Source organism: Sphaeramia orbicularis, chromosome 11 (assembly GCF_902148855.1).
Source record: "Sphaeramia orbicularis chromosome 11, fSphaOr1.1, whole genome shotgun sequence".
Classification (NCBI taxonomy): domain Eukaryota; kingdom Metazoa; phylum Chordata; class Actinopteri; order Kurtiformes; family Apogonidae; genus Sphaeramia; species Sphaeramia orbicularis.
In genome coordinates, this window is record NC_043967.1 from 45,732,073 (window position 1) to 45,757,762 (window position 25,690).

General features: G+C 37.2%; 3 protein-coding genes across 5 annotated transcripts; all 3 read left to right on the forward strand.

Annotated features, from left to right (window-relative positions):
* Window positions 1–5,522: 5,522 nt before the first annotated feature.
* On the forward strand, window positions 5,523–7,637 carry atp5if1a (ATP synthase inhibitory factor subunit 1a). Its single transcript, XM_030147188.1, has 3 exons — window positions 5,523–5,676; window positions 6,688–6,800; window positions 6,875–7,637. Exons 1-3 carry the CDS (start codon window positions 5,605–5,607, stop codon window positions 7,014–7,016), a joined length of 327 nt encoding a protein of 108 aa, XP_030003048.1. The 5' UTR covers window positions 5,523–5,604; the 3' UTR covers window positions 7,017–7,637.
* A 713-nt stretch (window positions 7,638–8,350) lies between these two features.
* LOC115428276 (heterogeneous nuclear ribonucleoprotein R) lies at window positions 8,351–15,707 on the forward strand. 3 transcript variants are annotated; one of them, XR_003936598.1, is made up of 15 exons: window positions 8,351–8,517; window positions 9,108–9,267; window positions 9,364–9,482; window positions 9,587–9,694; window positions 9,772–9,885; window positions 9,988–10,164; window positions 10,344–10,479; window positions 10,593–10,798; window positions 10,895–11,044; window positions 11,322–11,443; window positions 11,532–12,070; window positions 13,966–14,026; window positions 14,941–15,000; window positions 15,258–15,393; window positions 15,562–15,707. XR_003936598.1 is itself a non-coding variant. In XM_030147183.1 (12 exons), the coding sequence occupies exons 2-12, from the start codon at window positions 9,111–9,113 to the stop codon at window positions 13,998–14,000; spliced, it is 1,863 nt and encodes a 620-aa protein (XP_030003043.1). In that variant the 5' UTR covers window positions 8,351–8,517; window positions 9,108–9,110; the 3' UTR covers window positions 14,001–14,947. The 3 variants fall into 3 exon arrangements, 2 of the variants coding, with proteins under 2 accessions (XP_030003043.1, XP_030003042.1); XM_030147183.1 differs by lacking the exons at window positions 15,258–15,393; window positions 15,562–15,707 and having other exon boundaries at window positions 13,966–14,947; XM_030147182.1 differs by lacking the exons at window positions 13,966–14,026; window positions 14,941–15,000; window positions 15,258–15,393; window positions 15,562–15,707 and having other exon boundaries at window positions 11,532–12,923.
* Window positions 15,708–18,588: 2,881 nt separating this feature from the next.
* On the forward strand, window positions 18,589–22,456 carry dnajc8 (DnaJ (Hsp40) homolog, subfamily C, member 8). Its single transcript, XM_030147187.1, has 9 exons — window positions 18,589–18,706; window positions 19,473–19,574; window positions 20,541–20,597; window positions 20,705–20,771; window positions 20,912–21,006; window positions 21,111–21,182; window positions 21,592–21,683; window positions 21,836–21,911; window positions 21,997–22,456. Exons 1-9 carry the CDS (start codon window positions 18,635–18,637, stop codon window positions 22,114–22,116), a joined length of 753 nt encoding a protein of 250 aa, XP_030003047.1. The 5' UTR covers window positions 18,589–18,634; the 3' UTR covers window positions 22,117–22,456.
* Window positions 22,457–25,690: the final 3,234 nt, after the last annotated feature.

The window sequence follows — 25,690 nt, forward strand, 5'->3', positions numbered from 1 at the left end:
AATGAATGAATTCTATTCTAAAATATTTCATTGAGGTTTCCCACCATCGTATTACTTTTAATGGGCACAGAACACAAATAAGTCCTTGACAAAAAGTTTTCCTGCATGATGATGCATTCTATTTCTTTGAAAGAATGAATCACAGTTCATAGAATTAAAGTTTTTTCAACAAGAATTTATACACTTCAGTGTCTGTGAAAAGTGAAAGTAAATGAAAACAAATTCCATATAGTAATGTCAATGAATTAAACATCTATAATGTGTAATCTATCTATCTATCTATCTGTCTGTCTATCTGTCTGTCTATTTGTATACAGTTTAATATACAGTTTCTAATTTACTTTAATAGAAGCACCACTATTTTTCACAATACACTCACAGTTTCTTTATTATTATTGTTACATTTTTTCTGCTCTGGTCTGTTTAACCTTATATACAACTTTATATAATATATTCCTATTTAAATTATTCACAGGACATTGCATGACACACTCTTCAGAGAGCAGGCTAAGTCTATGCTGCTAGTTTGGACAGGGGGGAAAAAAGCAACATACTTTCACACTTTTGACTGAAGTGATTGGCTGTTTAGGATTTGTCCCTCATGTTGCAATCATTTTTTCCAAATGACTCAGTTCCCCTATAATTATTGTCAGGCTGCTTGTGAATATGGTAAGTAATAATAATAATCACTGTTCCTTTGCCCAAAGACCTTGCATGTACATAAGACAAAGAATCTGGACCCCTTTATCAATCGAGATGGTAACTATGGCAACAGTGGCAACATCCAGGCAGCTCATGAGGGCTATTAACAATAAGGAGTTTCAGCAAACGGAGCCTCTGAGAATGGAATGAGCTGAACGCATGTACAGAAAACTAGAGCCTAAATAGCTTTAGAGTCGATGATAGTTTCATGCAGATCGTTGCTCCTGCATTGCAAAATATTTCACCGCACTGCAATGTTTCATGAATGTGCCCTTCAAAGTAGGATTTGTGTAAATGTGCCCCTCGATTCAATGTTAACAGGATTCGACGCAAACAAAATGCTATTAGCTCAGCAGTATGATTTAAAATCCTGAACAAAAGGTTCATCTACAGCTTTAGCGCTTATATCAACATGCTTTTCCCCAGAGGTGTGAATAAATTTCAGATGAGAGCACTATTTCGTGCAATTATTGATAGTGCACTGGTAGAGGGAGGCAGATTAGAGGCATTATACATGATAACCAAACATGTGAGCATATGAAAGACTGCATGAAAAACCAGTTTAACAAAGCCATGCAAATGCAATGCCCACACTGACTTCACATTAAATGTCATGCAAATATGCTGAAAGGATACTGTGACACACTTGTAATGAATGTCCTTGCAACCATATTATGAAAACAGCTCATTCATACAGGAACATTGTGACACATCTTGTTGTCTGCATGACCTTACTTTGTCTTTCCTGAGGTTAGTGCTGTTGCCAGGATACTATTTCCTATGGCAACACTTGAGCCTGCCTCCGAGGTGAGTAGCTTTGAAAAGATCCAGGTAACTGGATGTTCTGGATCCTGTGGACCGGAAGCCCATACATGACCACCAAAAAGAATACATATACACACACAACACCACACAAAACCGCATTAAAAGTTTATCTTTTCATCATTGCAGTAGATTTTACTTTCTCTCAACAACAAAATTACATCTGGTTTAATTTGGTTGCTTTTTTTTTTTTTTATTTCCTCTGAGAGAATTCTTTATCTACCTGAAATGATAGAATTAGAGAGATCGAACAAAACTGAGCATATTCCCTTCATTATTGATACAGCTTTCTGAATAGATTTAGAATTTTTTGTTCTGTTTTGCAGCAGTGTTTCATGCTTGAGATACATCTACCATGCAGTGAAATCAGCTACTTTTGTGAATACAGCAGCACTCCGCTCAGTAATGGTATTTGTGCAACAATATTCAGCACTTAAGATAAATTTCAATTTACATCATCATATAAAACAAAAGGGACAGCAGCACTTTCTGTCATCCACTGCAATTGAAGAAGAAATTGTTTATGTTTTTTTCCATATTCATTGTACCACATACCAGACTCTCTTCATCTGTATGAGAGGACAGTGCCACCATTTGTTGCGAAGGTGTTACTACCTCAGATAGTTTGATGTGAGGATAAAATAACGTGATTAAATCCACACTGGACTGACCCCACATGTATTGTACCATCTTTAGACATTTGTACTGCACCTCTCCATCTCTGTGTCATTTTCTCCAGACCAAGGCTGTGCAGGGTCAGTACACAGAGGCCAAACAAGTATGCCTGCATTTTCTTTTTACAAAGCTTCCAGGTCAAGATCATAATTACTGAACTTAAACAGCTTGACAGGAAGCAACACGTCATTACAACACTGCATCGCCACTTGTGCGTTGACCATCAACTCTGCTGGATTCAGATGATGAAAGGGGAGTGTCAGGGACAAGAGAGCTCATATCTGGGCTGAGCATTATAGGGCAGGGAGGGCTCTTCATCAGTAGGACGCCATTATGACTCATCTGTACTAAACACCCACATCCGCTCTTACTCTGAAAACTTTGCCTATGTGCTTCAACGTGTGTCTCATCCTGCACTTGGAAGATGAGTTTCTTTTTGAGTAACAGGTCCATGGGAAGGTTCAAGTGTCATATGGTCTAGAGACAGCAGTTACAAAACATCAAACCAATGTAACCAGGAAGACCTTAACAGTGACTTAAGTCTGTGTAATTTATTAAAAAAAAAAAAAAAAAATAGACATAATAAGAAGGGAAATGTTTCTGTAGTTGGAACTGTTGAACAACTTTCAGCAGTGAAATTTCTTCAGAACACACCAACAGGACAGTCCAGTATGCATTAACATAGTCTGTGTGTTTTTAAGTTAGACAGACATTAGACCAGTGGTTCCCAACCTTTTTTAGCTCATGACCCCATTTTAACATCACAAATTCCTGGCAACCCCAGATATTAAAAATTGAAACTTTTTTTTTTTTTTTGCTAAAATTAATTTGCTTTTGATCATGTAATAGTTTGCTATACTATGTTGCAAATAAATGTTAATTTTAGACAACATTTAGGCTACATAATGTATATTATTATGAAATGAGGCAGAAAAGCCAGGTGTAGATTATTGCACAACGTGAGAATTTTATTTTCCTTGGTCAGGATATGTACAGTCAGTCCAGCTTGGATTTACAAGGCTGACAATTAATACTGAACAAACAAGAACTCAAACTATGAATTATGAAAGAGCTGCAGCATCTGAAACTGACCACAATGAACATTTGACAGATAAACAGTATCACAGTGCTTCAGTTTCAGCTTCAGAGTTTGTCATGTCTTTTATGTATTGTGATTGTCTCTGTCAACTCATTGTATATTTTTATTTGTAAGATTTTTTTTTTTTTTTAATCAATTACAAGAAATTGTAGGTGACCCCATTTGAATTCCAGGTGACCCCACATGGGGTCCTGACCCCAAGGTTGAAAAACACAGCATTAGACCAAAGATTATAAGACTACCTCTGAGTAACATGTCATATACTGTGTCTCACAAACATACTCTCTGCCCACACTTTTTGTGGAACTGCACACCCTGCAAAAGGAAAGCGTCATTATCCCTTTTCCTTTCACTACAGTTATGTGAACATTTCCTTTCTTACATCATTTGGTTGTTATTATTAATATTTTTATTTTAATCATTTTAGATACATGTTTTCAAGTGTGCAATAAATCTGAAATGTTACTTCTTGTTAAATGTGTTGTTTCAGTGCTTATTTTGGTAATTTATTTTACTGTACCCTGGTTTTCACAAGACTAAATAAACAAAATAAGTGGGTAGAACATCAGGGACTTCAGAGAACATTGGAGCTGTTTTATTCTGCAGTCAGGGAGTGGTCACTTTTGTTCCTGTTTTAAAAAAAAAAAACAAAACAAAACAAAAACTCAACTGTATCTTTATTTTTGTGAAACAGTAGCTTTACTGACCAAACTAACAAAAGAATGTCCATTATGTCATATATTTCAGACCAGCTTGTCTCCTGCCCTTGCTTGCTGTGTATGTAAGGACATTTATGGGCAATATATCAAATTAATTTGATGAATTTCTTTCTAAAAAATCATGACAAATGCCTACGTTGCAAAATCACAGATTATTACTTTAAAGACCTTTGCTCAACAAAACTTACAAATGCAACTTGTTTGCTTCTTGTCATACATCAATTGTAGATATATCCAGTCAGATACGGCCTGTAGTTTTAGTAAAGAAAGAGTTTTGTTTTTTGCTTTTTTGTTTTTAGTCATATCTTGAGTTCAGGTAGCCAGAAATTAATTGATTAGAATTGTAAATCATCATTTAAATTGATAAACAAAATCAAGATTAAGTTTTTGGCCTTATTGCCCAGCTCTACATAAGTGTAACCTATGAAGATTCAGATATTTCAGTCATATTTATTTGTCAGTTCATTTTACAGACATTGTTCATCAGGGGCTTGGATTAAATGGTGCCCTACATTCTGGCCAACAGGTTGTTTAAGAGATCTAGTAATGTGATCGAAAGGTGGACCAAAAAACAGAGATGTGGTATTCATACCCTGCACAATAAAATAGGAATGTTCTGACTGACTGATTTTATTTTGCATGTCTGATCATCAGTGGCTGTAGCTCTGTAATCAAAAAACACATTTAATAGAAACTTGGAATAGTAATTGGGGTGTCATGAGCAGTGTGCAGCTGCAAAATGGAGAAGGTTCATATTTAGATGCCATTTTCTGTACAAAATTGACTGAAAGTTGGATAATATATTTCTTATCCTGTGAGTGTTCTATGTTTTCAGATGCTTTCAGTATTGTAGTGGCTATTTGTCCTCAAAATTAAATCAACTTAAAGAGACTGAACTTAAGACTTAATAACCACTAGGTGCACCATGGGTTTGTGGTTTACACAGTCAGAAATACAATGCCCATTCCATAGGTATATTTTCAAGTGGTTTATTTTCAGGATTTTGCAGGCAAACAACCAAAGCCTTTTGTGCTGTCTCTCCTGTTCATCCTGTCTGTCTGTCCGTGAATGACTGGTTATCTGGTAAAAAACCATAGGCCCACCCAGGTGCATGCTGGTCTAACTTGGTGCTCCCTATTTATACCCAGGTGCCCACGGTCTAAACCAATAAGAAAACACAAAACAAAAACTGCTAAATACCAAAGAATGAAAGCAATAACCATGAAAATCAAAAAATATATTCCAAATATTAAACAAACAAAAACCAAACAAATCAAAATAAACAACTAGCAAAAAAATACAGAATTATTAAACAAAAAGGTAAATTAACTTTAAACAAGAAACTAAACAGACAAATAGCTCCTTCAAATATCATAACTGAGTGCTTCAACACATGGAACTCAATGTCCTGCCGGTTATGGGTTCATTAGGTTTAACTACTGCAGTTCCCACCCCTCGCCTGAGGGTGGCAGTAATGAACCAATCAGAGGTTCTGATCCACACCCCTGAAACCAATTTAAATTTCCGCATTTGGGTTGTAGGTTCATTTCTGCTCTGTGTCACTTTGTAGGAAGTTTATTAGAGATAATGTCAAGGTTTCTGTTGAGAACCAACGTGAGGGGCAGCATCGCCTCTCAGATCAGAATGATGTCTGATCAGGTAAACTTAAGTCATCTCTGACATGTGATGTTTGATTGCTAGCTTAGCTTGCTAATTTTGGCAAGGTGTGTGCCTGATGCTAACACGGCTAGCTGCAGGCTAATTCACCCGCTTGTATGCGTGTACGTCCAATATGACTCAGATAAGGTGTTATACATTAAGCTGACGTTTTACTTAATGTTGCGGTGTTACTCAGTATTTACTCATCCATTTTGTGCTTGAACTCTCCTATAACACTGAACGCACCGTGTTATGCAATAGCAATTCAATGTTTCTTCTTAAGGATAAAAATGTATAAATATAAAACGTGCAGTACATTATTTACGTGTTGAAAGGCCCTTTTCAGGCGTTTCTGTTGATAAGACTGTCATAAATATACATACATATGTATGTATGTATATGTGTGTGTGTGTGTGTGTATATATATATATATATATATATATATATATATATATATATATATATATATATGTATATATATATATATATATATACACTTTCCTTGCTTGCATAAGTTTTAGACTGATTTAGGAGCGACTTAAAGTATTCAATTAACAAACATAATTTGAGGAAAAATACATCTACTCATTGAAATAGATGCGTAGATTTCTACTGTAGATTCGCAAAAGGAGGAGGAAGAATGTGTTACATAAAGTTATTCATATTTCTCATTGTCAATATTCTTTTGAGCTGCACTATTTGATCATAAAAAAGAAACTCTTCAATTATCATGAACAATCTTGCAGTTTGTGTCTGTCTGCTTGCCTCTCAAGGAAAGTGCACCGTTCATCACTTTGATATGTGTGTATTTTCTCAAACTTAAACTAGTATCTAAAAATTTATTTAAATAAATAAATATCATCTTTGATTTTGCATGCTTTAAGTAGTTCATGTCTGCTCAGTGTCACTAAAGCCAAAAAACTGTCACCCACTACCTTTTAATTTGTAGCTTTCGCCAATGATTTAAATGCAGAGGCTGACAATGTGACATGTTTATTTCCTTTCATCCAGCTTGGTGAGTTGGGGAAGGGAGCAGGAAAAGGTGGAGGTGGTGGAGGGTCTGTGCGGGAGGCAGGAGGTGCCTTTGGAAAGAGAGGAGCGGCAGAAGAGGAGCGATACTTCAGGTAAGATCCATTAATCACGCTGATGAACTCTGCTATGAGCGAGATGTTTACCTCCTCTTTGATTCCATGTGCAGGCAGAAGGAGAGGGAGCAGATGGAGGCGCTGAGGAAGCACCATGCAGAGGAGATTGAGCACCACAAAAAGGAGATTGGGCGCCTAAAGCAGGAGATTGAACGCCATATGGGAAAAATCAGAAAGCTCTCACACGATGACTAAACCCCAGAGACCTCCTATCTTAGTGCAAAATTGGTGATTATCAGACCCTGATTTACTGCTGGTCAAGGCCTTTATGTGGCTCAGTACTGTCCATGTAATCATTATAAATAATAAAATACTCCATTTTTCACTTATGGTCTGAATTACAGATTCATTTGCACATTATGTCTCCTTTTGTAACAGTCAATGTGTAAAATATTCTTTGAATAACTGTGTATTGACTGTACAGAAAAGTAAATCTAAAACCATGAGTTCAGCTTCTGTGGTTGCATCATGGACTGTCTTTGTCTCCTTACAGTTAAGAGTTGGATTAAAAAATGAAGGTGTGGTCGTACTGCAAGCTGCTCCTTTACACTGTTGTTGTCACTTAGCTGTGTTTTCACAAATCTCTTTGTGGTTGTCTTAAGAACCCAGAGCTATTTTTGTCTTTGTGTGTAGTGAGGGTGTAGTTCAAATATTTATCTGAGCTGTGTTTAGGTCTTATGTCTGGCTGCACTTCCTTGTATGTGATTCTTGAGAGTCTGGGGGAGGACATTGCATTTTATAATCTCTGCCTGTTCCACTTAATTCTGCTTAACTTTGTTCTGTTTTCCTCGTTAGACAGCCTTTTGTCTGCATTCTGGTGGTAGCACAGGCATCATACACTAATTGGTGTGAAAATAGAACACTCAAGAAACAACTTGACTGCATATCCAAGGTCAAAAAGAAAACAACTTCCTCATACATAAATACGTTTCAGTTGATGTGTTGTGCAAGTTTGACAATTTTAAGGAATACTTTAGGGCTGGGATGGTACTAATTAGGAGATCCACCTTGGAGGAGAGTGGGATTTAAAACACTGAAAAGATGTTGAAATTGCACTGAAAGCCCCTTTGAGTTGCAAGGAACAAAGCTTTTCTAGAAAATCTCATGTGTAATGTGTCACATACCACCTGTCCTTTGCTTGCAAACTAAGCAAAACTGCACAATGTCACATAGGACTACACTGATCCTACAGAAAACATGAATTTCTTAGTGTAGGTTATAGAGTGAGGAAGATATGGACTTGGGAACATGTTAAAATTTAACTTCGTTGCCTTGTTTTAATGTTTATTTTATGTAAAGGTGTGTTCACGGATTGAAATAATCCCCTTCTATTTTTCTGTTTATACATAGAAAATAAACCCTACACTAAATAAAATACGTAGTTTTCTCTACTTCTCAGTCTCAGATCATACTGATCCAAAAGAGTAAGCATAAATGAAATTCTACACAAAACAAAAGCTCTGCTCTATCGAGGTTAAAACACACGCACCCACCCCCTCTCCGTGTCTCCCGTTAGTTCTCGCGATGTTTGCCGAACGGTGGCGTTGTTCTGGCGAGCCGACGACGAGACCGTAGCTGTCTGGAAATTTGTCTCGTGTCTGAAACGAATTCCTTATATTGCCCATTTTTGCCCGCTTGTCACCTTTATCATTTTAAAATTTTAAAAACGCCACTGCTAGTTTCCTGAAATTGACTGGTGAGTTTTGCTAGCTATTTATTTGTGTCTTGTACGGTGCTTGTGTGTTTGATTTGAGAAAGGTGTCTTTCTGCACGGCGAGGCCTTCGTACCTATAAGCTCGTTAGCTAACCCGCTAGCTAACCAGCGCCGCTATTTTCAGTGGTTTGACATTATTTTTTTAAGTTTACATCTTGCACAGATAACACATTGTACTTGTTTGACTTAAGTGTATATCCCCAGAGTTTGTGTATGCAGCTAGATAACGAAATTAGTGGTATTCACGTCCGTAGCTAACTGCATGTGAAGGGGGCGGGACGGCGGTTTCTTCTGGTTCTTATCTTTGAATAAATAAATGCCTGCACTTAAAGTAGTTGATGTTACATGTAACTAACATGGATTACTTAGTTTCAGTATGCATAACTGCCTTGCACTTATGTTTTTTACAGTGAGCAATGCCTTGTCGTACAGCGACTCCAAACCGTTGCATTGATCCTATTAAAAATGAGTTTTAAATCACTGTCTGATATTTCCTTAATCAGTTGTGAATAAATAATATCTTTATGTGAGCTGCGACTGATCCAAATGTTTGACTTGTCTGTTTTTTATAGGACATGGCTGCCGCTGAGGTGAACGGTAGTTCTGCCCCGGCAAAGGAGGAGGAAGAGCCGATGGATGTGACAGCAACTCATACCGAGAACTTCCAGACGCTCATCGATGCTGGGCTTCCTCAGAAAGTGGCAGAAAGTTTAGATAACATCTTCCAGACAGGTGAGGATTAAATCCTGTCCCTCGGCTATAAATTACTAAATCTCACCTCTAACTGTGCATTTTGAGTACAAATGTGGCCATGTTTTTCAAATACAGGCTTGGTGGCCTATGTGGATCTGGATGAGAGGGCCATTGATGCACTGAGGGAGTTTAATGAGGAGGGAGCCCTTACTGTACTGCAGCAGTTCAAAGAGAGTGACCTGTCCCACGTACAGGTAATGACATCACCTCTGATGGACAGAAGAGTTCCTAATTTTACACTTGACCTTAAATTACTGCAAGTTATGTCTAACGTATACCTCCTTTTTTTTCTCCGTAGAATAAAAGTGCTTTCCTTTGTGGTGTAATGAAGACTTACAGACAGAGAGAAAAGCAAGGAAGTAAAGTGCAGGAGTCCACCAAGGGCCCAGATGAGGCTAAAATAAAGGTAAATGGATTTAGCATGACTATAATAAAGAAGGCTTGTAGAGCAGAAGTTCATGCTTGGTTGGCATTTTTCTTCAGGCACTGTTGGAGAGGACAGGGTATACCTTGGATGTTACTACAGGGCAGAGGAAGTATGGAGGCCCCCCACCTGAGGAGGTTTTCAAAGGCACACAGCCGGGGATTGGAACTGAGGTAAGAAAGTATAACCAATTTGCTAGGGTCATGTGCAACTTGTTCAAGACCTAATGATCCATAAATATTTGTACTTGACAATTGTTTCCATTGTTGTTTCAGGTGTTTGTTGGAAAAATCCCCAGGGACTTGTATGAGGATGAGCTGGTACCACTATTTGAGTCCGCTGGTCCCATCTGGGACCTCAGGCTAATGATGGATCCTCTCTCTGGTCAGAATAGAGGTTATGCCTTCATCACATACTGCAATAAGGATGATGCACAAAAAGCTGTGAAGCTTGTAAGTAGAATGACAAGGCACCACAACATAGCAACTGTGACTATAAAAAGTTTTATATATATGGTATTTCCATTGTTTGACTAAAGCGAAGCATTTACATCTAAAATGAGAGCATTATTTAAGTGACATAGATTTACAATTGAATCAAAACAGTTTATGACTTATGCATTTATTTCCAGTGTGATAACCATGAAATCCGCCCTGGCAAGTACTTGGGAGTGTGTATATCTGTTGCAAACAATCGCTTGTTTGTAGGATCAATCCCAAAGAACAAGACAAGAGAAAGTATATTGGAAGACTTTGGCAAAGTTACAGGTCAGTTTCACTACTAAATTGGAGGATCTTTTAAGTCAAATAAAATATAACTGAGACAAAATTTAGTGCAACATTGCACCTTTGAAGTTTTAGAGATTGGTTGTATGTTTCAGAGGGTCTTCAAGAGGTGATACTGTACCACCAGCCAGATGATAAGAAGAAGAACCGTGGCTTCTGTTTTCTGGAGTATGAAGACCACAAGTCGGCAGCACAGGCCCGCCGTCGACTAATGAGTGGCAAAGTCAAAGTGTGGGGAAACCCAGTGACTGTGGAGTGGGCTGACCCTGTAGCTGAGCCAGACCCAGAGGTCATGGCAAAGGTAAATAACTGACAGGTCTTCATTTTTTTTCTCTTCAAAACAGATAACATGTTGTGCATCTCCCTCTACATGGTGATTTTGGTTTTGTCTACATAGGTGAAGGTGCTCTTTGTCAGGAAGCTGGCCACAGCGGTGACTGAAGAGCTCCTTGAAAAGACCTTCTCTCAGTTTGGGAAGCTGGAGCGAGTGAAGAAACTGAAAGACTACGCTTTTGTTCATTTTGAAGAAAGGGATGCTGCTGTAAAGGTATGTGTATTTTATTTATTGTGGGCATTCGTCTTAACGCTTATTTGACAAATGACACAGACTTAATAAAATAAAATACTCAAAGGTCCTATAAGCTCAGGAAAACACCAAAACAGAACAAAAGTAAAAGAATAAATCTGAGAGACTATTTGTATGTTCTTTTCTGGGCATAAAATTTCTGTCCTGTAGAAATGGCAGAAATAAGGAGAGGTATTTTGCATAGGTAATAATTGATGCAAGTTACTGTATAGGGTTGTTTTTGTTTATTTTCTTATAGGCAATGGATGAGATGAATGGAAAGGAATTGGGAGGAGAGGAAATTGAGATCGTCTTGGCAAAGCCCCCAGACAAGAAGAGGAAAGAGCGCCAAGCTGCTCGGCAGACCACCAGGAATGCAGGGTGAGACGGGGGGACGTGACTCATCAACTACTTGATTTATTGCAGGTTAAGGAGTTCAGTAAATGAAACACCGCTTTTCCCTCTGTAGGTATGATGACTACTACTACTACCCACCTCCACGTATGCCACCACCAGGCCGAGGCAGGGGCCGTGGTGGCCGAGGGGGTTATGCGTATCCCCCAGATTACTATGGCTATGAAGATTACTACGATGACTACTATGGCTACGACTATCATGACTACCGTGGTGGCTATGAAGACCCTTACTACGGGTATGAAGATGTGTACAGCATGAGGGGCCGTGGTACCCGTCCTAGCAGGGGGGGGCCTCCTCCACCTAGGGCTCGTGGAGCACCACCAGCAAGAGGCCGGGGGGGTTACGCTCAAAGAGGGCCACCCCTCGGTGGTCCGAGGGGTGGCCGAGGAGGGCGTGGAGCCCCTTTCCAGCCACAGAGGGGCCGCGGTCCTCGTGGGGCCCGGGGCAATCGTGGGGGCAACGTCGGCGGAAAGAGGAAGGCAGACGTGTTTAACCAGCCTGACTCCAAGCGCCGCCAGACCAACAACCAACAGAACTGGGGGTCCCAGCCCATCGCCCAGCAGCCCCTGCAGCAAGGGGCCGACTATTCCGGTAACTATGGTTACAGTAATGACACCATGGAGTTTTCACAGGATTCTTATGGGCAGCAGTGGAAGTAGATGCACCAAAAGGTATTTGGCAACAAAAAAAAGAGAAAAACAAAAAAGAGAAAATAACAGGAGATTGGCCACAATTTTTTGATTGACTTTTTATCCTTCATCCCTCATGAAAAAAATGTATATATCTCAGAAAAAATGGACAGACCCCAGAATTGGCTCAAGATGATTGGCTGGAAAGCCTTTTGGCTGAAGAAGTGAACGTAACCGTTGTGGTGAATCATTTCTTACTCCTGCGGTTACATTGGGACATGTCTTAAAATACACACCAAACATTTTTATTGTTACTTGATGTTCCTGATTCTTTTAAAGCCAACAATGAACATTCACAAAAAGTGGACATTCATTCTCAAAAGTCTGAAAGGACATTAAATAATGGTATTGCCTTGCAGGAAGTTTTTGTCCATGCCCCTTTCCTCCTCTTCCCTTCTTGTACTCCCTTTATTTGTGGTTTTTCATAGTTGCTTAGGGACATGCTTGTAAATAAATGCATATGGTTAGAGCTTCTTACTTCATTTTTTGCAATGGTGGAGAAAAGAATCCACAGGAAGGAAGAAATCAAAGTTTTGTATGTTTAAAGTGTATGCCTAGCATTTTTAGAAGTAGACCAGTTGTGTTTTTTAAAACTGATACCATAACTTCCTATGTTTTCTTTGAACTTGCCCAATAGAATTTGGTTTGGCTTACCTTAAGAGCCATAGCAGTTTGTTCTCTGATGGTCTTTGTATTTATAACTTTTACGTTTGTTCCGTTTCAATAAAACTCAGCTGAGCATCAGTCAATTGTCAGATACTCAAATTCAGTGTTGTCATTCAGTATTTGATTTTTAGCTCAATTCCAACATTTGGATGATCATCTTCTTTTCCAAGTCAGATATTTTTCTTCAATGGATAATTAAAAGACTGAAATCAGACAACGGGAAAAGAGAACATGAAAGGTGTTTGGGTGATTTAACAGGATTTTAACCCTTTCTTTTCCAGTGCATGTAACACAGACTGCACTCAGAAGCCATATAGTAAACATGACTGCAACACCAAGCACAAATCATGTGATTTGACTCTTTGCCATTACCCCAGATTGCCCCTGTTTGTCAAAGTGTGTTTGCAGATGTAGGTTTTTGTGCCTTCCTGCATACATTTACCCATATGCTCCTTTTTATGACATACAGAAGAGTAGAAACACTGCAAATCAATCCTTAGTAAAGCCCCCCCTCCTCTATTTCTGCACAATTGTATAAACTACTGATGAAGAAATGATATGTATTAGCCTATGCGTAAGTAATAGGATGAAAATTTCATGATAGCGGGAATGTAGTAGTTTTCTGCCGCAGCAAACATATTAAACATTATAAATATCTATGCCTTTTCACTCTACATATTTAAGTTGTCATATATGAATATATGTAAGTTTGGTGTGTTTTTTTTTTTTTTTTTTTTTGGTCTTGATCTACTGAAAAATACTCTCCACACCTGTTTCGACCTGCATAAAAGAGGACAATCTTGGATAATGGTAAAATGTCAGCCGCAGTCTTGATACTGACAAACTTAAAGATTAGAAAAACACATTTGATGTTTGACTGGAAAGGTTTAAATAACTGTCTCTTCTATTCAGAGTTGTTTCCTATTCATTTTTACTCACATCTCAACCATCTCCTTTTGAAGCAACCATGGATCGCAACATCCAAAGGGTTAAAATTCTTACAATTTGTCTCAACAGTTTTCTCATCTGTCAGAATTGTTTCCCATTAGTGTTATTAGCATCTGCCTTTTAGTACCATGGTATCATTGTATTTTGTTTCATGTGTCTGTCCTCTTATTCCAACCTGCCTAGGTGGAGAAGCATTGAGAGCGGCACCACTAGAATGAGGAACTCACCTGAACGGTACTCGAGGGTGAGCTAGCCTTGCACAGAGTACTGTCTCCTCTCCTGTAGCTCATTGTAATCACTGGAGAAACACTAGCCATAATTTTACAGTGTTCTTTTTGTGTTTCATTACTAATATCCGTTACTACAAATAATTATTTTATTCGGTTGAAATCTAACTTTTGCAGGCTTTGAAGAACCCAAGTCACTAAAGCTGACTGAAGAATCATTGTTAAAATGCGAATTATTTGTTGCACCCAGATAATTCAAGGGATTTAGAAAAAATATGTGCATATAATTTCTTCATAAAGCATACATTTCCCATAAATGTCTGTGTAGACTGGATTTATCCAGCCAGAAGGCAGACGGTCATCAATTGGATAAGCATATAAACCCCAAAACCCAGTAAACACCTGTCGCCTTGTTTCGGCCCTAGTGCTATGCAACCACCTTAGCTCAGCTTACATTCTGTGAATGGAGCAGGGCGGAGGATATTTCCATTCCTACACCACTAGAGGTAGCAGTTCCACTGCAGCACGTCTAGATGATCCCATTGTTCCTTTGCCCGACGCTCCATCTTTGAGTCCTTTTCAGAGTGACAGCGGTGTTCAATCATAGATAGATAATACCTATACACACTGATTTTCAAATGTATGCAGGCTGCAGTGGGAATGATAGATTAAATGTTGATAAAACAGGCTAATGGTGGAACAATGGACGTGCCTTAAACTGATGGCTTTACTCATTAATGCCACAAGATGGCAGTAGGTGGCCTGCACAGTTACTAAACAGGTAAGATGTGATGCAGGGAGTGTGCCAGTAAACTATTAGGTGACACTCATACATTATTATTTAGAATTTTTTTCACTTCTAGTGCTGGAATGTCCTTAAACGGCTTCTCATGTCAGAACTGTGTCTTTATATGTTGCCTCTTGTCACCAGGCAGTAAGGGAGCTGCCCCATCCATGTGAATGAGTTCACAGATATGGAAGGGATCAGTCGGTAAGATTGTTGCTTATCTAACCTAAGACTCAGTTTGCATTTTAAACTTTTATAATTTATACCTTATGACCCTGTTTACCTGCCAGAGCCACTAAGATCTGTAAGTTCTTTTCAGAATTGTTAAAATGCAAACATTGATATGTTACAGATAAATGTTATATACTTCATCAGTGTGGTACACTGGCTGTCTTTCTGTCATGTTGCTGATTCTTGGAATCTGGTTTTAACGTGCGCTTGTCTGTCTGACTCTTCTGTAGCTCTAAGGCAGGTGGCTGCTTTCCACAAAGGCCTCTATGAGTCAGCCTCCATCACAGTGGAGGTTGCACAAGAAAGAGGTCCAAAATCCTAAGGAATGTTGTGGCCTAATGTTTTGCAACTCGGCAAATGAAAGAGGTGAGAAGTAATGACAATGATAAGTTGCTTAAAGGCTTTTTTTATTTCAACTAGAGTTAATTTCTAAATTTTGATTACAGATTGTTTTTTAGTGTAATGTAGCTCACTGATTTATAACAATTTGTCATGGAAATGTATATATTGAAATATCTTTTTTGTGCACTGCAGAAGCCTAGGAGACAACAAATGGACATTTCCTTACAACAGTCTACTACCTCCTTGCATCAAGGTGTAAAGTAACGGGTTTCTATATGTTCAAGAACCACAAATGTTGAGGGGAAACACATGACTGTTTCTCCAATTTATTTTATTTATAAAAAAAAAAAATTACCCAAATAAATGTGTCCTTGTGTATACATATTTGCAGATTTTGACATTTCTGGGAATGTCATTAATCATGGCGTCATCTGTGAGGAGGTTCTATATTAGTAACTTGCTTTATTTTTAGCTCAATTACTTTTTCATAGCATATTATGAAGGGGGCAGAGCTGACAGCGTTTCTATAGTGAATGGTCACATGGTTTCTCATTGCACAGCCACCAGGCTGGCATCTCACCATCACTACCAGATAAGAGGGGAGCTAGACTAATGATGATACCAGTAGATCTAAAGGCCTTAATACTAGTGTATGGGCATATTATTGTTTGTATTTTATTGTTATGTTTGTACACATGGTTTAAAACTGTTGTATCAAGCAACGTTATTTGAATATAAGTTTATAAAAGCCAGTGTTGAAGCTCAGGGGTTAAATACAACCTTTAGCAGCTGAGCATTAGGGCTAGGTGATACTGCAAATTTTGGTATTTATTTAATACCAACTAAATACAGAGTATGACTGATACTTTTTAGTTGAAATTTCGTGATCATTGCATGATTTTTGCTTTTAATTAGTTGTGATTATGCTCATTAAATAAAAAACTGCACAGAGATTTTAGGCAAATGAAACGATTTTTATTAAGTTGGAAACAAAAACTACAACTGGAGCAATGATAAAGTGTCTTTAAATCCTCCTGTTCAACCACAGAGAGGTTGTAGATCCTTCACATTGATCAACCCACCACTACACCAACAGAAAGTGTTTTGTGGACTTTTAAGTCTGGTATTTGGGTGGTGGGCTTGAAAATACTTTGGGAAGAATGACACTTGAACTTAAGTCCATTTGGTACCTTGTGTGCATCTTATCAGACAGAGCTATTGAGACAACTGCAAAGAGAGTCATTCTTAAGGTTTTACTCTGCTTTGGGTGGTGGACTTAAAAACCATAACACAAGACTTGAACCCCAGTCCTTCATGTCAGCAGATCAGCGTCTAACCACTGTAGCAAATATTAACTTGAGTAGATTTTTCAAGGTTTTAAGTCTCCACATTGGATGGTGGATCTTTTGAGTTGTAATATTTGAATTTTGGTTCCTCATTTACATTCTAAGAATCTCATCCAAACAAGCTACTGAGCTAGACATGGAGTTAAGCTTATTGTTCAAGGTTGTATGTCTCTGCTCTGGGTGGTTTTGTAGTAAACTTTAAAAGTCCTCTACACACGGGCCTTGAACTCTGGTCCCTGTGTCAGCCTCTTAACACCCTGGGCCACAAACTAAACCTGAGAATTATTTGAATTGAGCTCTGCATAATGGATGGTGGACTACGTTTAATTGCATGATCATGTAAAAGCATATAGTTAATCAAAAGGCTATGTCCAAATAGAGAAAACAGAAATAAGTGACATTTTACAGAAAATATATCATTAACTGGACATAAAAGCAGTTGTCTAGAACGACTGTCATGGTTTTTAGGGAGCCTCTGAATGTTCAAGTGGGTCATTTCCGATGCAGCTGAATTATTATACCAAGCAAAAGAACAGTAAATTTAAAAAAAATAATAATAATCAACCCTCACAAATTGACTCAACACTACAAAACCAGGTCAGATCCAGATTAATGAAAGCAAACTGGTTCAATTCTAGACACATAATGGTAAAAAAAACAAACAAACAAAACTGAATTGTGAATAATAAATCTTACAAGTAACAAAACACCCAATACATGTTGATAAAGCACAGGTGTAAGTGATAAAATGCATTGGTATGTCTTTATATCATGATATACAGGGTTTGTAAGATTTCACTTCATCCAGATTGCACTGCACAGTAGTTGCACTTTAAGTCAAATAAAGGATGCAGATTATAGGCTCCATGTTCTCTTAGATGAAGACTTCATGACCAAAAACTCAGATAACACCACAAATTGCAAACGACAGTTAAGATTCAAGACCCAGTTTGCAGTCCACAAAAAGTGAGTCAAAACACTACACCATAAGTCTTATTAAATATAGACGGTATAGATATAACTGTATTATATTATATATTATAATAAGATATGGTAACCTTTAAAGTGAACGGAACTGACTGGTGGATACAAGATTTTAATGAATAAAAACACTTAATGTTTCCTTTAAGTACGAGCAGAAAAGAAATAACTAGACAAGACAAAACCAAATGAATGTTTCTGCAGTCATCAGTGGACCTTCAGTTGTGTAACAAATACAAAATGGGCTGTAGATCTTTGGTATAATGCTTTGTACGCACAGTAGCCTACACTGAACGTCATCCACTCCGGTATCAGTGTACGGTGAACATCCAGGTGTACTGTTAAACTGAAGGACATGACGCATGGACACACAACACCACCGTAAATACATGTTTGTTAGCTAAATGCCGCTGGTATCATTTGCTTCAGCCTTCACTGTCATTTCAGTTTAACTGTGACTGTGAAGGTTCTGTAATAATGTTTGTATCGGTTTTGTTCCACACGTGAAGCTAAGGCTAAACTCCAAAGATTACGAGATCACGTCAACGATATTTTGCCTCAAATCAAGTGTAATCCTGATAAATCTACTACAAGTACCTTCACCGATCAATACTTTTGTATTTTTATCACTGAATTTTAATTTAATAGCTTTTAATTTGAATTTGAATCTCAATAGCGGAAAAGGTTTTTATTCCTCTTCCTGTTAAATCAAAATAAAAGCGCGTGCAGTATTTTTCAGTTCTAATAAATGTGCAGTTTTTTATTGTTGTGGACTTAAATATTTGCATATAGCGTCTTAATGATAAATACTACGTACGCTGTTATCGAATTATCTTTGATATGTGATTATAATGTGAAATTCCTAATCATACTTTTACTTCGTTAAATGCGCCGTGTGATCACGTGGTGTACTACGTCATATGTAAACCAGGGTTAAGATGGCTGCTGCCGGAGGAGAACCCTCTACTCAGAATGTGTCGGATGAATTATTTCAAAACTTTTATACGGAGGTACGATAAAGCCTTTCCTGAAATATGTGTTGTAGAATTCTTTACTGTTGTGAAGTTGGCGGAAGTCAGTTTATTTAGTGGTTCTCACGTTTATCAACTGCGAGGCCTCGTAGACCTGAGCATCAGCTAACATTAAGCTAACATTAGCCAAGCTGCTGTGCTTTAATGAATCTGGCGGTATGAAAGAGTCCCGAAGATCCGTCACGATTAATGATTTTAACGGAGCCAGCCACCCAAAAAAAAACAAATGACTTTTCCATAATGTTAATTATTGATTAAACGATTTAGTCCTGTTTCAGCTGCAACGCATACTTTGTAAATAACATTAAACCTATAATCTATTTATTGTTTTAGCAATCAAGGTATACGTCTGGAAATCATTCAGGGAAAAAATACAAAGGACAAAACAAAATTATTTACATGGGGATTTTACGTGACCATGTAGTTTGTTACACTGTAGGTAACAAGTATTAATTAAAAATGTTTAACTTGAAAAAAAGAAAGTGTTTTCACGGTTTAACAACTTCTTAGTCCATCTAATCTTCCAATGTATCTGTCTATTTGAATTGTTATATGTATAGGTGACTGTTTCTGTTTGTTAATATAGAACTTGACAAATAAAGTAAAAGGTTCAGAATAAATAGGTTTTATGGTTATACGTTTATGGTGAGTGACATCAGACTCACCATAAAGGTGCATAGTAACTGCCTCACATTTTTCGTGATGAACTATGTTTTAATGTTTTTGTTCATCTACTTCTCAACAGGTGAAGCAGATTGAGAAAAGAGACTCGGTGTTAACCTCTAAGCAGCAGATAGACAGACTGCTCAGACCGGGTTCATCGTACTTCAACCTCAACCCTTTTGAGGTAACATGGCATACTCATTTCTTTTTTGTCAGATTTTAATTTGTATCATTATTTGCTCAGTTAATGAATGATGAAAATGCCTGTCACAAGCAACTGGACCCTTAATGGCATATGATGAAAAATGAGGGAAATTGTACTGAAGGAAATGCAAACAAAAATCGTATTGTTTGTTGCGGTTGTACCACTTTGTATTTTTGTGCACTGAATAATATAAATGATTAACGATTTTTGTTGGATTCTGCTTTAAACAAGTATGTTCCCTTACATCTGGAAAATTAATTTAGCAGATCTATTCATATAAATACCATCACAACGCTTCATTTATGTCAGTATGTTGTGACACATTTTACTTTTATCACATAATTGCAGCTCCTCAGATTTGGATGTTGCACTTCATATTGCAATTACAGTTAATCATTTAGTCCTGGATGTTAATGTCATTAAGTTATGAAAAGTAAGCAACATATTTGGGAACCAGGACTGTGCTGTCATACTAAAATGGGATTAGTAGGTAATGTGATTATCTTTTTCTGTGCATTTTATACATTTGTATTGCATAATCTTAACAAAATTTTATTTATACACAAACAAGACACTGTATTTTCACTGCTTTGAGCATTGAAACATGATTAAAAATTAGATGTCTGCAGTGCCTACTGCTGAAAAATATTAGGAAGGAAATTACTGATCTTGTCAAGGTAAAGTTGGAATGAGATGATATTAAAAGTACTGTTGAATCTTGACAATTATACGAAAATAACTGCAGTTGGTTCCAAAAAATGGTTATAAGATGATTATGTAGTAGCATCATATTAATACATACTTGCATAGTTTTGCACATTTAACATGGTCCTTTAGAAGTAAAACACTGTCTGCATTTACCATTATGTCTTCAGTGAGCAATTTAATTTACTGTTTTCTGTCTGAAGACTCATTGTGCTTTCATAAATTTTGTTAAATTTCCAGGTGCTGCAAATAGATCCTGATGCAACAGATGATGAACTGAAGAAAAGATTCAGAGCGGTAGGCAAAATGCTCTACAGTGGGTTTCTATGTCATATTGCAACTGCTAAGTAAAAGTCGGAAGACATGTTTGGTTTGCCATAACCTTTGTGCCCTCAACTTTGCAGTTGTCTATTTTGGTCCATCCAGACAAAAATCAGGATGATGCAGACAGAGCACAAAAAGCCTTTGAGGGTAAAAACGTATTTTTATAGCTGTTGTTTTATGTCACTATAATTAAATATGTATCTTTTATGATGGTGTGTAATGCTGTGCAATGCCATCCTTCATTAGAGCTGTAGAAGTTAACATCCATCTGTTTATCTGTATTTTAGCTGTTGACAAGGCATACAAACTACTGCTGGATCCTGAACAGAAGAAGAGAGCCTTAGATGTCATCCATGCAGGAAAGGAATATGTGGAGCATATGGTCAGTGGTCACCACATCCCCATTGGGATGCCATTTGGGAATTATTGCACCATGTTGCTGAACTGTCCTCTACTTGGTATTATTCTATTTTATTATCTCAACAGGTAAAAGAAAAAAAGAAACAGCTGAAGAAAGAAGGGAAATCCCAGTATGTGGAGGAGGATGATGAAGAAATGGTGAGAAGGGCTTAAAGAATATTATCCACATAACTGTAGTGGGATGCACTCTGAATTCAAGTAGTAAATGTTTGTGTTACAGAAAATTGGTTTTTAAAAAAAAGTAGCTTTTTTGGCAACTTGGAACACAAAAGAGAACATAATTGCATTTAGAACCAAAACTGGACTGTGAGAAAGGAATGTTGAAGTAGATAGTAATATTCTTGAGGATGAAATATGGTTTCAAAACAAATGATTTTCAAAGAATTATAGTGAACTTGATGTTTATAATCACTAATAAATGTAATCTCAGTATTAAAAAAAAATCGAGACTTACACAATGATTAAGAAATTCTCCTATTTTAGTTTAGTGAAAATCATATTTAGTCCTGTGTTTACAACTCACTGATGATATGACTTTGTTTTTCAGTTTAAGCAGGCTGTGTACAAACAGACAATGAAGCTGTTTGCAGAGCTTGAAATCAAGAGGAAGGAAAGGGAAGCAAAAGAAATGCATGAAAGGTAACCAAGTCACTGCAGCATTTGGTTCTTTGTTTAAATAATTCCAGAGATATTTGATTATTGAAAAAAGGTGAAGAATTTTTTTTTTTTTTTTTTCTGTCACTGTTGCATACATTAGAGCATCATTTCACATTTAATTTTCCATTTTACAGAAAAAGGGCAAGAGAGGAAGAAATTGAACAAGCTGAGAAGGCCAAGCGAGAGAGAGAATGGCAGAAGAACTTTGAGGTTTGTAATTGTCATCACTTATTATAAATGGTCAAATAAAGGCTTTATTCTTGGCATTCTGCTAAATATTTTCAATATCTCTCAGGAAACGCGAGATGGCCGTGTGGACAGTTGGAGGAGTTTCCAGGCCAAAGGCAAGAGTAAGGAGAAAAAGAACAGGTCATTTCTGAAACCCCCGAAAGTGAAAATGGAGCAGAGGGAGTGATGTTGTAAAATGGGACTTCGCTAGAAAATAATCCGGTTTATAACAGTCCGCCTCAGTGTAACCCCCCACCTCGTTGTCGGCCTCAGCTGTGTAGTCTTCATCACACGATCGCTTCAGGAAACCCATCAGAAGACAGCCTACCATTCATCCCAACCCTGACAAACGTAGTTTTGTACTTGGTTTTTCTAATGTACATATTTGTGATCTGAATCCTGAGATCAAACCTGCCTCATCTGAGACAAACAAATGATACATCTTCCACATCTGTAACAGAGTTTTTGTTTGTTTGTTTGTTTTTTATTTTTTAAAAACAGAATAAAGCTTGGTCTGAACAAGCCTACTTGCTGTGGTGTACAAAGTTTAGAGTACAACTGTATAAAAATCAAATATATTGATTATCCTTAGGATCAGGTGAAATGTATGTGGCATTATAGCCATGAAAGTGATCTGGTTTACATTGAGTACCTTTAAATGTGCAGGGTGTGTGGAATATTCTGGACGGGCTGAATCAGAAATTGTCTGCAGCACAAGTGTGCACTCAAAAGTATGAATGGAAGTTATCATTTAGTTATCATTAGTTCTGCATGTCTTACTGTATTAATGACTACTGTCAATAAAAAGAAATTAAAAAACTAAACCGGTGCTTTGCACATAATTTTCCCAGTGTAAATTTAAAAAATAATGTAAACATTCACATTATTCCACAAAATAAAACAAGCTCAGAAGTAGGTATTTTGAATAAATGTTTTTACTTAATAAAAATGCTTGTTGAAAGTTACATTAGTGCAATATGTAATTGTCAAGTAAACAGCAAAGCATATTGACTTTTCCTAAAAATATATCTTTGAAATAATACAAAGATGGTCTTCATTTTATTAAATTAAAAAGGTCTTCAAGTCACTTTTCCCATCAATTGGGATCTAATAGTAAATATATTTTATTTCAAAGATCTCAAGGACACCATACAGAATCAGAACAAGATCAATAAAACAACAATAACAGACACAAGATTATACACAGACGAGAATGGAGAGTAAACGGAGTGGATTATTTTGGGTAAACCAGTTTGAACAGCAGAGTTTTGAAAGACTAGGCTCATTTAAGAGTCCACTGGTCTTTAAAGTCTGACCTCACATCATTTTGCACTGATCTCCTCCGGCTGCAGAAGTGGAGACGGCAGGAGACCCATTAGCCCCTCCCATCAGTCCATCCAGACTCAGACCCTGGAAGGCTCCAAACAGGGACTCATCCTTCACTGCTGCTGGTTTTCTGGCGGCGGTGGTCTGCTGCAGATGGAGGGAAGACTATGAATGATGGGATTTGGAAACTGACAAAAAGCAAAAATTCCATTTTGTGTGTGTAACTTCTTACCCTTGGGAGGCAGTGGTGGCTCCTGAACTGAGTTCTTCTCACCGTTCTTTCGGCGTTCTTCTTGGCCAGGTTGGCTTGTTGGCGCTTCCTTTGGAAAAGAGCACAGGGTAACATTAGACACAGCACATGGTCAAGCAGCTTAGTCACGTGAGGAACATCCTTATCCCCATTAATAAGCCTATGATAAGTCTGTCTGGAATAGACAGAGTTCAGACCACGGTGAACTTTCAATCCGAACTTCATTCAAAGTCAGCCATGAAAGAACTGGATGGTAAATGACACTTAAAGACTATTATACTCATTCAGGACCTGACAGTTATTAACCTGAGCAATGGTGGAAGAAGCATCGAATCATTTACTCAAGTAAAAGTAACAATACTACACTGTGAATATCCTATTACAAGTAAAAGATTTGAATCAGAAACATGGACTTTGGAAGTTTGAAAAGTATAAGTAACAATGAAATGGTCTCTCTTATGAATGTTTATGTTAATTTCAATAATAGATGTTTGTAGCATCCAGTGTGAACAACAAATCACTAAAATTCAACTTTTTTTTTTTTTTTATGAATTCAGACAGAACAACGTTGTGTCTGCTCTGAGACAAAGCATTTTCCAACTGGTCCAAGACAGCATTAGATTAGTTCAAGGAAAAGGAAAGTATTCTCCACCTCACTCCTTCAGTTAATAATAAACATTAAAATCAACACATCTGGACATATGTGCTTCACACTGGACAGAAAGGTTACAAAAATCTGTAATGTGACAATTTGTTAGAAACTAAAGTTGTCAGATAAATGTAATGGAGTAAAACTATAATTACATTAACTCTAAAACTGTCCCAAAATAGCTACTGATCTGCAATGTTTAATGACTTCTGAACCACTAATCCTGCCAACAAATGGAAATAAGTTAAAATGCAGTTTATCAGCTTTTCATGGTGATCAGATATGATCCATTTGGACACCATCAATTCACCAGTAAAACCTATGTGTTTTCATAAATGACAGAGGTTATAGATGCTTGTTTTTATGTTCAGTTAATATTATATTTTACATTTTTTTGTCAGTTTTCTCTGATTTAACCCATAAAGACCCAAACATCCACTGTTGACCAAAAGCATCTACTGATCTAAACTGTCGATCCACTAATTCTATCAATACATGTAAATAATTGGTGTAAAATGCAGTTTGTCATCTTTTCATGGTCATCAGATATGACCCATTTGGATGTTCAGAGGCTCCGTTGTTACCGTGGAAACACTATCATCTTCTACAACATTGATTCACCAGTAAAACCCATGGATTTAGATCAATGACAGTGGATGGATACACTGGGTATATGTGGAGTTAATGCTATATTTTACTGAAAAAGTCACCTTTTCTTAATTTTTTTCTGTTTTGATATAACAACCGTTGACTTTACTCTGAGCTTTTATGAACATCTTCATGATCAGTCAGTTAAACATAGGAAAATACACAATCTTCAGTGGAAAAAAATGCTAAATTCAGAGGATAATATTATGATAAATGGTGATAAATCACTTAGGAAAGGTTAAATAGAGAGAAAAATTCATTTGGAAACTGCCACAAAAGTCACACTGGGTCCTTAAGGGTTAACAGAATAACCTTTGAATTCACTCGCAGCTTTTATGAACGTCTACATCAGGGGTGTCAAACTCATTCTGGTTCAGGGGCCATATTTAGCCCAATTTGATCTCAAGCGGGCCAGACCAGTAAAATAATGACTTAATAACCTATAAATAATGACAAATCCAAGTTTTTCTTTTTGTTTTAGCCTAAAAAAACCCAATTAAATTATGAAAATATTTACATTTTCAAAAAAAGATGTGAATAACCTGAAAAAACAGAAATTTCATTTGAAAAATTAGTGCAATTTTAACAATATTCTGCCTCGACTTATTACTTACACATGTACATTTACACACAGTGTTACCTAAACATTTGGTAACAGGCAGAATATTGTTAAAATTTTGGAGTTTGGAACTAAAATTTGAACAATTTCTACAATATTCCATCTCTTATTATTATGTTAACACAGCTCCAGATCACAGTGGACCCATGAATGCACAAAACATTTAGTAACAGGCAGAATATTGTTCAAATTACACATTTCGGGTTGTTGATCTTTGTTTTTATTTATGTATTTATTTGCATTTTATTGTGAAAGGATAGTTTTGTAAA

Coding starts and splice junctions, on each gene's coding strand:
- atp5if1a (XM_030147188.1), top strand. CDS start 5,605: ATGTCAAGGTTTCTGTTGAGAACCAACGTGAGGGGCAGCATCGCCTCT. Junction 5,677..6,687: donor TCAGAATGATGTCTGATCAG/GTAAACTTAAGT, acceptor CCTTTCATCCAG/CTTGGTGAGTTGGGGAAGGG. Junction 6,801..6,874: donor GAAGAGGAGCGATACTTCAG/GTAAGATCCATT, acceptor TTCCATGTGCAG/GCAGAAGGAGAGGGAGCAGA.
- LOC115428276 (XM_030147182.1), top strand. CDS start 9,111: ATGGCTGCCGCTGAGGTGAACGGTAGTTCTGCCCCGGCAAAGGAGGAG. Junction 10,165..10,343: donor CACAAAAAGCTGTGAAGCTT/GTAAGTAGAATG, acceptor ATTTATTTCCAG/TGTGATAACCATGAAATCCG. Junction 11,444..11,531: donor CAGACCACCAGGAATGCAGG/GTGAGACGGGGG, acceptor TTCCCTCTGTAG/GTATGATGACTACTACTACT.
- dnajc8 (XM_030147187.1), top strand. CDS start 18,635: ATGGCTGCTGCCGGAGGAGAACCCTCTACTCAGAATGTGTCGGATGAA. Junction 19,575..20,540: donor TCAACCTCAACCCTTTTGAG/GTAACATGGCAT, acceptor TTAAATTTCCAG/GTGCTGCAAATAGATCCTGA. Junction 21,183..21,591: donor AGGAGGATGATGAAGAAATG/GTGAGAAGGGCT, acceptor TTTGTTTTTCAG/TTTAAGCAGGCTGTGTACAA.